Source organism: Oncorhynchus gorbuscha, linkage group LG13, assembly GCF_021184085.1.
Source record: "Oncorhynchus gorbuscha isolate QuinsamMale2020 ecotype Even-year linkage group LG13, OgorEven_v1.0, whole genome shotgun sequence".
Classification (NCBI taxonomy): Eukaryota; Metazoa; Chordata; class Actinopteri; order Salmoniformes; family Salmonidae; genus Oncorhynchus; species Oncorhynchus gorbuscha.
In genome coordinates this window covers 5,177,607-5,191,095 of record NC_060185.1, presented here as the reverse complement: position 1 = coordinate 5,191,095, position 13,489 = coordinate 5,177,607, and the positions used below count along the sequence as shown (strand labels likewise).

At 36.7% G+C, this 13,489-nt stretch overlaps 1 protein-coding gene across 1 annotated transcript in view; it reads right to left on the bottom strand.

Annotated features, from left to right (window-relative positions):
* cog6 (component of oligomeric golgi complex 6) overlaps nt 1-13,489 on the bottom strand; it is a 138,134-nt gene that overhangs the window by 22,356 nt on the left and 102,289 nt on the right. The window contains exon 15 of the mRNA XM_046293626.1: nt 3,223-3,330. Within this exon, the coding sequence (XP_046149582.1) occupies nt 3,223-3,330 (108 nt within the window). The remainder of the gene's footprint in view (nt 1-3,222; nt 3,331-13,489) is intronic.

Sequence of the window (13,489 nt, the reverse complement as noted above, 5' to 3'; positions counted from 1 at the left end):
CTGTTTGGATCTGGTGCCAAATCATACTAGTATGTTCCAGGCAACCAGAGAAACCAGGAATGCCTGCTTTCTGTACAGATGTATCAATGTACTTGTTCCTTTCCAGATAAGTGGACAGCCTCTGTGCTATTATACTGAAAAAGATCTTCCCTTCGACGTTGAGAAGGGAGATTGGTCGGAATTGACTGATGTCTGTCGCATCCTTCTCTTTCGGGATTAGCACACCACCAGCCCTTCGCCATGCCTTTGGTATTATTTCCTTCTGCCACACTATCCTCATGAGCCTCCAAAGAAAGCGTAGAACATCCGGGGCGTTCTTGTAGAGCTTGTATGGTACTCCATTAGGCCCAGGAGCCGAGGCCGCTCTTGCTCTTCGGACAACGTTCTCTACTTCCCTCCATTTTGAGGGTCAGTGTCCAGATTGAATTCTGGTGGTTGAATAGGTGGGATGTCATGTGGGATGATTATCTGCTCATGCCTTTTCATGTCCTGGTGGACCTTTTCCAGATGTTCTTCCAGTTCAGGCTTTGTAGTTTTTAGGATTCCGCACTTTTCCTTTGCGAAGAGATCTTTGACAAACTTAAAGGGGTTTTTATAGAACCGTGTTCTTGAGTGTTCCTTCTTCCTACGAAGTTTCCTTAAGTTTTCCGCTCTTCGCAAGGTTGCCAGCCGACATTTAATGTCTGCTTGGAGTAGCATGAGACCTTCTCTCTCTGCATCAGAGGCCTTCTTCCACTGCTTCCTCAGCTGCCTTCTCTCTCTGACAAGTATCTCGATCTCCTGCCGTCTCCTAGATTTGGCTGGTGCGGGAGGTGTCTTGCCACTTCTCCTTTCGTTTACGCCAAAGCGCTCTTCTCCGTAGTGGTAGATAATGTCTCCCATCCTTTCAAGCTTTTTCTCTGCTGTTCCTACCTGTTGTTCCAAGATTTTTGTCAGGTCGTTGTTGATTGTTTCCCACTCTCTCTTTTCAACGGCTTTGGGCCACTTCACACTCGGTCTGTGCCCTTTGATCTTTTCCTCTTTTAGAGGTCTCTGTGGTTGGGTAAGTTCATCCACCGGCATTTCTGTGCTTGTGTTATCCTCCTCAGTTACAGGGGTGCTGATGCTCTGCGAACTTTGGTTTGCGTCCCGTCGCTGTGCTTCATTCGACTGATTTTATATATTACTACTGTTATATATTACTGTTATATATTACTACTGTTATATATTACTACTGTTATATATTACTACTGTTATATATTACTACTGTTATATATTACTACTGTTATATATTACTACTGTTATATATTACTACTGTTATATATTACTACTGTTATATATTACTACTGTTATATATTACTACTGTTATATATTACTACTGTTATATATTACTGTTATATATTACTGTTATATATTACTACTGTTATATATTACTACTGTTATATATTACTACTGTTATATATTACTGTTATATATTACTACTGTTATATATTACTGTTATATATTACTGCTGCTATATTACTGTTATATATTACTACTGTTATATATTACTGTTATATATTACTACTGTTATATATTACTACTGTTATATATTACTGTTATATATTACTACTGTTATATATTACTGTTATATATTACTACTGTTATATATTACTGTTATATATTACTGTTATATATTACTGCTGCTATATTACTGTTGCTATAATACTGTTATATATTACTGTTATATATTAATGCTGATATATTACTGTTGCTATAATACTGTTATATATTACTGTTATATATTACTGCTGCTATATTACTGTTGCTATAATACTGTTATATAATACTGTTATATATTACTGTTGCTATAATACTGTTATATATTAATGCTGATATATTACTGTTGCTATAATACTGTTATATTACTGCTGCTATATTACTGTTGCTATAATACTGTTGCTATAATACTGTTGCTATAATACTGTTATATATTACTGTTATATAATACTGTTATATATTACTGTTATATAATACTGTTATATTTACATTTACATTTAAGTCATTTAGCAGACGCTCTTATCCAGAGCGACTTACAAATTGGTATATAATACTGCTGCTATATTACTGCTGCTATATTACTTTATATATTACTGTTATATATTACTGCTGCTATATTACTGTTATATATTACTGTTATATATTACTGTTATATATAACTGTTATACATTACTACTGCTGCTATATTACTGCTGCTATATTACTGTTGCTATATTACTGTTATATATTACTGTTATATATTACTGTTATATAATACTGTTATATATTACTGTTATATATTACTGCTGCTATATTACTGTTATATATTACTGCTGCTATATTACTTTATATATTACTGTTATATATTACTGTTGCTATATTACTGTTATATATTACTGTTATATATTACTGCTGCTATATAACTGTTATATATTAGTGTTATATATTAGTGTTATATATTACTGTTATATATTACTGTTATATATTACTGTTATATATTACTGTTATATATTACTACTGCTATATTACTGTTATATATTACTGTTATATATTACTGCTGCTATATAACTGTTATATATTACTGTTATATATTACTGTTATATATTACTGTTATATATAACTGTTATATATTGCTGTTATATATTACTGTTATATATTACTGTTATATATTACTGTTATATATTACTGTTATATATTACTGCTGCTATATAACTGTTATATATTACTGTTATATATTACTGTTATATATTACTGTTATATATTACTGTTATATATAACTGTTATATATTACTGTTATATATTACTGTTATATATTACTGTTATATATTACTGTTATATATTACTGTTATATATTACTGTTATATATTACTGTTATATATTACTGTTATATATTACTGTTATATATTACTGTTATATATTACTGTTATATATTACTGTTATATATTACTGTTATATATTACTACTGCTATATAACTGTTATATATTACGACTTAAATTACTGCTGCTATATTACTATTATATATTAATACTGCTATATTACTATTATATATTACTGTTATATATTACTGTTATATATTACTGTTATATATTACTACTGCTATATTACTATTATATATTACTACTGCTATATAACTGCTGCTATATTACTGGTATGTATTACTGTGTGTGTCTTATGTGGTGTGGATTGTGGTGTGGTGTGTAAAGGAGTGAGTGAGTGAGTCTGACCTGTTCTGGGCTGTGCTGCTGTACACAGCTGTAGATGTAACTCAGTCCAGCACGGGTCAGAACGAACGAAGCCTGTTCGTTGATCAGCGTGTCCAGGTGAGCTTCAATCTGGAGAGGAGAAAACAGAAGAGAGGAGGAGAGAGGAAGAGAGGAGGATGGGAGAGCAGAGGAAGATGGGAGAGCAGAGGAAGATGGGAGAGCAGAGGAAGATGGGTTATAAGGAGAAGAGAGAAGGATGAGAGGACAGTAGGATGGGAGAGGAGAGGAGGATGGGAGATGAGGAGAGAAGGATGAGAGGACAGTAGGATGGGAGAGGAGAGGATGAGAGGACAGTAGGATGGGAGAGGAGGATGGGAGATGAGGAGAGAAGGATGAGAGGACAGTAGGATGGGAGAGGAGAGGATGAGAGGACAGTAGGATGGGAGAGGAGTATGGGAGATAAAGAGAGGAGAGGATGAGAGGACAGTAGGATGGGAGATAACGAGAGGAGAGGATAGTCGGATGGGAGAGGAGGATGGGAGATAAGGAGAGGAGAGGATGAGAGGATAGTCGGATGGGAGAGGAGGATGGGAGATAACGAGAGGAGAGGATAGTCGGATGGGAGAGGAGGATGGGAGATAAGGAGAGGAGAGGATGAGAGGATAGTCGGATGGGAGAGGAGGATGGGAGATAAGGAGAGGAGAGGATGAGAGGATAGTCGGATGGGAGAGGAGGATGGGAGATAAGGAGAGGAGAGGATGAGAGGATAGTCGGATGGGAGAGGAGGATGGGAGATAACGAGAGGAGAGGATAGTCAGATGGGAGAGGAGGATGGGAGATAAGGAGAGGATGAGAGGATAGTCGGATGGGTGAGGAGGATGGGAGATAACAGGAGGAGAGGATAGTCGGATGGGAGATAAGGAGAGGAGAGGATGAGAGGATAGTCGGATGGGAGATAACGAGAGGAGAGGATAGTAGGATGGGAGAGGAGGATGGGAGATAACGAGAGGAGAGGATAGTCGGATGGGAGAGGAGGATGGGAGATAACGAGAGGAGAGGATAGTCGGATGGGAGAGGAGGATGGGAGATATGGAGAGGAGAAAAGGATGAGAGGACAGTAGGATGGGAGAGGAGGAGAGGAGAGGATGATGGGAGATATGGAGATGAGAAGACAGTAGAATGGGAGAGGAGAGGATGATGGGAGATAAGAAGATGAGAAGACAGTAGGATGGGAGAGGAGAGGATGATGGGAGATAAGGAGATGAGAAGACAGTAGGATGGGAGAGGAGAGGATGATGGGAGATAAGGAGATGAGAAGAAAGTAGGATGGGAGAGGAGGATGGGAGAGGAGAGGATGATGGGAGATAAGGAGAGGAGAGGACAGTAGGATGGGAGAGGAGAGGATGAGAGGACAGAAGTAGGGAAACAGAGAGTCAGACAGGCTGGCTACTAACACAATACATACTGTTTCTAGTACAATGTCTATCTCAGTCACTATTGTAGATGAATGGCACTCGTGGTTAATTGAACAGCATTATAAAGTCCTTATCACAAGGGATAGAGTGGGACTCTGGGTGCTCCAACATCAACAACAGACACACATCATCTGAAACACAGTATATTATTCTCTACATTATACCTCTGGAAGACTGAGTGCATCCCAAAAGGCACCCTATTCCCTATGTAGTGCACTACTTTAGACCAGAGCCCTATTCCCTATATAGTGCACTACTATAGACCAGAGCCCTATTCCCTATATAATGCACTACTTTAGACCAGAGCCCTATTCCCTATGTAGTGCACTACTTTAGACCAGAGCCCTATTCCCTATATAGCTCACTACTTTAGACCAGAGCCCTATTCCCTATATAGTTCACTACTTTAGACCAGAGCCCTATTCCCTATATAATGCACTACTTTAGACCAGAGCCCTATTCCCTATGTAGTGCACTACTTTAGACCAGAGCCCTATTCCCTATATAGTGCACTACTTTAGACCAGAGCCCTATGTAGTGCACTACTTTAGGCCAGGGGGCATATGCACACAGCATAAAAGTATTTATTAACTGGGTGGTTCGAGCCCTGAATGCTGATTGGCTGAAAGCCGTGGTATATCAGACTGTATACCACAGATTTGACAAAACATGTTTTTTTACTGCAATAATTACATTGGTAACCAGTTTATATCAGCAATAAGGCACCTCAGGGGGGTTGTGGTATATGGTCAATATACCGCGGCTAAGGGCTGTGTCCAGGCTGTACTCCACGTTGCGTCGTGTGTAAGAACAGCCCTTAGCCGTGGTATATTGGTCATATATCACACCTCCTCAGGCCTTAATGTTTAATTATACTCCTGATACACATCCAACTCTCACTACAGCATGATTGTCCTTTGTCTGACAGAGACAATATGAAATCCTATCTACTCCAATACGAAGTATGGAACACGACACAATAGAGAACGCTTCAAATGGGCTCGAATTCACAGCTATCATGACAATGGACTGACCTGGGCTGTGGTCTGACCTGGGGGGTGGTCTGACCTGGGGGTGGTCTGACCTGGGGGTGGTCTGACCTGGGCTGTGGTCTGACCTGGGCTGTGGTCTGACCTGGGGGTGGTCTGACCTGGGCTGTGGTCTGACCTGGGCTGTGGTCTGACCTGGGGGTGGTCTGACCTGGGGGTGGTCTGACCTGGGGGGTGGTCTGACCTGGGGGTGGTCTGACCTGGGCTGTGGTCTGACCTGGGCTGTGGTCTGACCTGGGCTGTGGTCTGACCTGGGCTGTGGTCTGACCTGGGCTGTGGTCTGACCTGGGCTGTGGTCTGACCTGGGCTGTGGTCTGACCTGGGCTGTGGTCTGACCTGGGCTGTGGTCTGACCTGGGCTGTGGTCTGACCTGGGAGGTGGTCTGACCTGGGCTGTGGTCTGACCTGGGAGGTGGTCTGACCTGGGGGTGGTCTGACCTGGGCTGTGGTCTGACCTGGGGGGTGGTCTGACCTGGGAGGTGGTCTGACCTGGGCTGTGGTCTGACCTGGGCTGTGGTCTGACCTGGGCTGTGGTCTGACCTGGGAGGTGGTCTGATCTGGGCTGTGGTCTGACCTGGGAGGCGGTCTGACCTGGGGGGTGGTCTGACCTGGGCTGTGGTCTGACCTGGGGGGTGGTCTGACCTGGGAGGTGGTCTGACCTGGTCTGACCTGGGCTGTGGTCTGACCTGGGCTGAGGTCTGACCTGGGCTGAGGTCTGACCTGGGCTGTGGTCTGACCTGGGCTGTGGTCTGACCTGGGAGGTGGTCTGACCTGGGCTGTGGTCTGACCTGGGAGGTGGTCTGACCTGGGGGGTGGTCTGACCTGGGGGGTGGTCTGACCTGGGGGGTGGTCTGACCTGGGCTGTGGTCTGACCTGGGCTGTGGTCTGACCTGGGCTGTGGTCTATGTCAAACAGTATCATGTCTAGAGTCACCATGTTCACCACCGTACATAGATTTACAACAACGACTTGAATTAGTGGTGCTTAGGTAATGTATTTAATGTTACTACGGTTACTGTTCTGGAACAGAATACATCATGTATTTAATGTTACTATGGCTACTGTTCTGGAACAGAATACATCATGTATTTAATGTTACTATGGCTACTGTTCTGGAACAGAATACATCATGTATTTAATGTTACTATGGCTACTGTTCTGGAACAGAATACATCATGTATTTAATGTTACTATGGCTACTGTTGTTAGAACAGAATACATCATGTATTTAATGTTACTATGGCTACTGTTCTATAACAGAATACATCATGTATTTAATATTACTATGGCTACTGTTGTTAGAACAGAATACATCATGTATTTAATGTTACTATGGCTACTGTTCTATAACAGAATACATCATGTATTTAATGTTACTATGGCTACTGTTGTTAGAACAGAATACATCATGTATTTAATGTTACTATGGCTACTGTTGTTAGAACAGAATACATCATGTATTTAATGTTACTATGGCTACTGTTCTATAACAGAATACATCTTGTATTTAATGTTACTATGGCTACTGTTGTTAGAACAGAATACATCATGTATTTAATGTTACTATGGCTACTGTTCTATAACAGAATACATCATGTATTTAATGTTACTATGGCTACTGTTCTGGAACAGAATACATCATGTATTTAATGTTACTATGGCTACTGTTCTAGAACAGAATACATCATGTATTTAATGTTACTATGGCTACTGTTGTTGGAACAGAATACATCATGTATTTAATGTTACTATGGCTACTGTTCTAGAACAGAATAAATCATGTATTTAAAGTTACTATGGCTACTGTTCTGGAACAGAATACATCATGTATTTAATGTTACTATGGTTACTGTTCTAGAACAGAATACATCATGTATTTAATGTTACTATGGCTACTGTTCTGGAACAGAATACATCATGTATTTAATGTTACTATGGCTACTGTTCTGGAACAGAATACATCATGTATTTAATGTTACTATGGCTACTGTTCTAGAACAGAATACATCATGTATTTAATGTTACTATGGCTACTGTTCTGGAACAGAATACATCATGTATTTAATGTTACTATGGCTACTGTTCTGGAACAGAATACATCATGTATTTAATGTTACTATGGCTACTGTTCTGGAACAGAATACATCATGTATTTAATGTTACTATGGCTACTGTTCTGGAACAGAATACATCATGTATTTAATGTTACTATGGCTACTGTTCTGGAACAGAATACATCATGTATTTAATGTTACTATGGCTACTGTTCTGGAACAGAATACATCATGTATTTAATGTTACTATGGCTACTGTTTTTGTAACAGAATACATCATGTATTTAATGTTACTATGGCTACTGTTCTGGAACAGAATACATCATGTATTTAATGTTACTATGGCTACTGTTCTGGAACAGAATACATCATGTATTTAATGTTACTATGGCTACTGTTCTGGAACAGAATACATCATGTATTTAATGTTACTATGGCTACTGTTCTGGAACAGAATACATCATGTATTTAATGTTACTATGGCTACTGTTCTGGAACAGAATACATCATGTATTTAATGTTACTATGGCTACTGTTCTGGAACAGAATACATCATGTATTTAATGTTACTATGGCTACTGTTCTAGAACAGAATACATCATGTATTTAATGTTACTATGGCTACTGTTCTGGAACAGAATACATCATGTATTTAATGTTACTATGGCTACTGTTGTTGGAACAGAACACATCATGTATTTAATGTTACTATGGCTACTGTTCTGGAACAGAATACATCATGTATTTAATGTTACTATGGCTACTGTTCTGGAACAGAATACATCATGTATTTAATGTTACTATGGCTACTGTTCTGGAACAGAATACATCATGTATTTAATGTTACTATGGCTACTGTTCTGGAACAGAATACATCATGTATTTAATGTTACTATGGCTACTGTTCTGGAACAGAATACATCATGTATTTAATGTTACTATGGCTACTGTTCTAGAACAGAATACATCATGTATTTAATGTTACTATGGCTACTGTTCTGGAACAGAATACATCATGTATTTAATGTTACTATGGCTACTGTTTTTGTAACAGAATACATCATGTATTTAATGTTACTATGGCTACTGTTCTGGAACAGAATACATCATGTATTTAATGTTACTATGGCTACTGTTCTGGAACAGAATACATCATGTATTTAATGTTACTATGGCTACTGTTTTTGTAACAGAATACATCATGTATTTAATGTTACTATGGCTACTGTTCTGGAACAGAATACATCATGTATTTAATGTTACTATGGCTACTGTTTTTGTAACAGAATACATCATGTATTTAATGTTACTATGGCTACTGTTCTGGAACAGAATACATCATGTATTTAATGTTACTATGGCTACTGTTCTGGAACAGAATACATCATGTATTTAATGTTACTATGGCTACTGTTCTGGAACAGAATACATCATGTATTTAATGTTACTATGGCTACTGTTCTGGAACAGAATACATCATGTATTTAATGTTACTATGGCTACTGTTCTGGAACAGAATACATCATGTATTTAATGTTACTATGGCTACTGTTCTGGAACAGAATACATCATGTATTTAATGTTACTATGGCTACTGTTCTAGAACAGAATACATCATGTATTTAATGTTACTATGGCTACTGTTCTGGAACAGAATACATCATGTATTTAATGTTACTATGGCTACTGTTGTTGGAACAGAACACATCATGTATTTAATGTTACTATGGCTACTGTTCTGGAACAGAATACATCATGTATTTAATGTTACTATGGCTACTGTTCTGGAACAGAATACATCATGTATTTAATGTTACTATGGCTACTGTTCTGGAACAGAATACATCATGTATTTAATGTTACTATGGCTACTGTTCTGGAACAGAATACATCATGTATTTAATGTTACTATGGCTACTGTTCTGGAACAGAATACATCATGTATTTAATGTTACTATGGCTACTGTTCTAGAACAGAATACATCATGTATTTAATGTTACTATGGCTACTGTTCTGGAACAGAATACATCATGTATTTAATGTTACTATGGCTACTGTTGTTGGAACAGAATACATAATGTATTTAATGTTACTATGGCTACTGTTCTAGAACAGAATACATCATGTATTTAATGTTACTATGGCTACTGTTCTGGAACAGAATACATCATGTATTTAATGTTACTATGGCTACTGTTCTATAACAGAATACATCATGTATTTAATGTTACTATGGCTACTGTTCTGGAACAGAATACATCATGTATTTAATGTTACTATGGCTACTGTTCTATAACAGAATACATCATGTATTTAATGTTACTATGGCTACTGTTCTATAACAGAATACATCATGTATTTAATGTTACTATGGCTACTGTTCTGGAACAGAATACATCATGTATTTAATGTTACTATGGCTACTGTTGTTGGAACAGAATACATCATGTATTTAATGTTACTATGGCTACTGTTGTTGGAACAGAATACATCATGTATTTAATGTTACTATGGCTACTGTTGTTGGAACAGAATACATCATGTATTTAATGTTACTATGGCTACTGTTGTTGGAACAGAATACATCATGTATTTAATGTTACTATGGCTACTGTTCTGGAACAGAATACATCATGTATTTAATGTTACTATGGCTACTGTTCTGGAACAGAATACATCATGTATTTAATGTTACTATGGCTACTGTTCTGGAACAGAATACATCATGTATTTAATGTTACTATGGCTACTGTTCTAGAACAGAATACATCATGTATTTAATGTTACTATGGCTACTGTTCTGGAACAGAATACATCATGTATTTAATGTTACTATGGCTACTGTTGTTGGAACAGAACACATCATGTATTTAATGTTACTATGGCTACTGTTCTGGAACAGAATACATCATGTATTTAATGTTACTATGGCTACTGTTCTGGAACAGAATACATCATGTATTTAATGTTACTATGGCTACTGTTCTGGAACAGAATACATCATGTATTTAATGTTACTATGGCTACTGTTCTGGAACAGAATACATCATGTATTTAATGTTACTATGGCTACTGTTCTGGAACAGAATACATCATGTATTTAATGTTACTATGGCTACTGTTCTAGAACAGAATACATCATGTATTTAATGTTACTATGGCTACTGTTCTGGAACAGAATACATCATGTATTTAATGTTACTATGGCTACTGTTCTGGAACAGAATACATCATGTATTTAATGTTACTATGGCTACTGTTCTATAACAGAATACATCATGTATTTAATGTTACTATGGCTACTGTTCTGGAACAGAATACATCATGTATTTAATGTTACTATGGCTACTGTTCTATAACAGAATACATCATGTATTTAATGTTACTATGGCTACTGTTCTATAACAGAATACATCATGTATTTAATGTTACTATGGCTACTGTTCTGGAACAGAATACATCATGTATTTAATGTTACTATGGCTACTGTTGTTGGAACAGAATACATCATGTATTTAATGTTACTATGGCTACTGTTGTTGGAACAGAATACATCATGTATTTAATGTTACTATGGCTACTGTTGTTAGAACAGAATACATCATGTATTTAATGTTACTATGGCTACTGTTCTATAACAGAATACATCATGTATTTAATGTTACTATGGCTACTGTTCTGGAACAGAATACATCATGTATTTAATGTTACTATGGCTACTGTTGTTGGAACAGAATACATCATGTATTTAATGTTACTATGGCTACTGTTGTTGGAACAGAATACATCATGTATTTAATGTTACTATGGCTACTGTTGTTGGAACAGAATACATCATGTATTTAATGTTACTATGGCTACTGTTGTTGGAACAGAATACATCATGTATTTAATGTTACTATGGCTACTGTTGTTGGAACAGAATACATCATGTATTTAATGTTACTATGGCTACTGTTGTTAGAACAGAATACATCATGTATTTAATGTTACTATGGCTACTGTTCTGGAACAGAATACATCATGTATTTAATGTTACTATGGCTACTGTTCTGGAACAGAATACATCATGTATTTAATGTTACTATGGCTACTGTTCTGGAACAGAATACATCATGTATTTAATGTTACTATGGCTACTGTTCTGGAACAGAATACATCATGTATTTAATGTTACTATGGCTACTGTTCTGGAACAGAATACATCATGTATTTAATGTTACTATGGCTACTGTTCTGGAACAGAATACATCATGTATTTAATGTTACTATGGCTACTGTTCTATAACAGAATACATCATGTATTTAATGTTACTATGGCTACTGTTCTGGAACAGAATACATCATGTATTTAATGTTACTATGGCTACTGTTCTGGAACAGAATACATCATGTATTTAATGTTACTATGGCTACTGTTGTTGGAACAGAATACATCATGTATTTAATGTTACTATGGCTACTGTTCTGGAACAGAATACATCATGTATTTAATGTTACTATGGCTACTGTTCTATAACAGAATACATCATGTATTTAATGTTACTATGGCTACTGTTGTTGGAACAGAATACATCATGTATTTAATGTTACTATGGCTACTGTTCTGGAACAGAATACATCATGTATTTAATGTTACTATGGCTACTGTTCTGGAACAGAATACATCATGTATTTAATGTTACTATGGCTACTGTTCTGGAACAGAATACATCATGTATTTAATGTTACTATGGCTACTGTTCTGGAACAGAATACATCATGTATTTAATGTTACTATGGCTACTGTTCTGGAACAGAATACATCATGTATTTAATGTTACTATGGCTACTGTTGTTGGAACAGAATACATCATGTATTTAATGTTACTATGGCTACTGTTCTATAACAGAATACATCATGTATTTAATGTTACTATGGCTACTGTTGTTGGAACAGAATACATCATGTATTTAATGTTACTATGGCTACTGTTGTTGGAACAGAATACATCATGTATTTAATGTTACTATGGCTACTGTTCTGGAACAGAATACATCATGTATTTAATGTTACTATGGCTACTGTTCTGGAACAGAATACATCATGTATTTAATGTTACTATGGCTACTGTTGTTGGAACAGAATACATCATGTATTTAATGTTACTATGGCTACTGTTCTGGAACAGAATACATCATGTATTTAATGTTACTATGGCTACTGTTCTGGAACAGAATACATCATGTATTTAATGTTACTATGGCTACTGTTCTGGAACAGAATACATCATGTATTTAATGTTACTATGGCTACTGTTCTAGAACAGAATACATCATGTATTTAATGTTACTATGGCTACTGTTCTAGAACAGAATACATCATGTATTTAATGTTACTATGGCTACTGTTGTTAGAACAGAATACATCATGTATTTAATGTTACTATGGCTACTGTTCTAGAACAGAATACATCATGTATTTAATGTTACTATGGCTACTGTTCTGGAACAGAATACATCATGTATTTAATGTTACTATGGCTACTGTTGTTGGAACAGAATACATCATGTATTTAATGTTACTATGGCTACTGTTCTGGAACAGAATACATCATGTATTTAATGTTACTATGGCTACTGTTCTAGAACAGAATACATCATGTATTTAATGTTACTATGGCTACTGTTCTAGAACAGAATACATCATGTATTTAATGTTACTATGGCT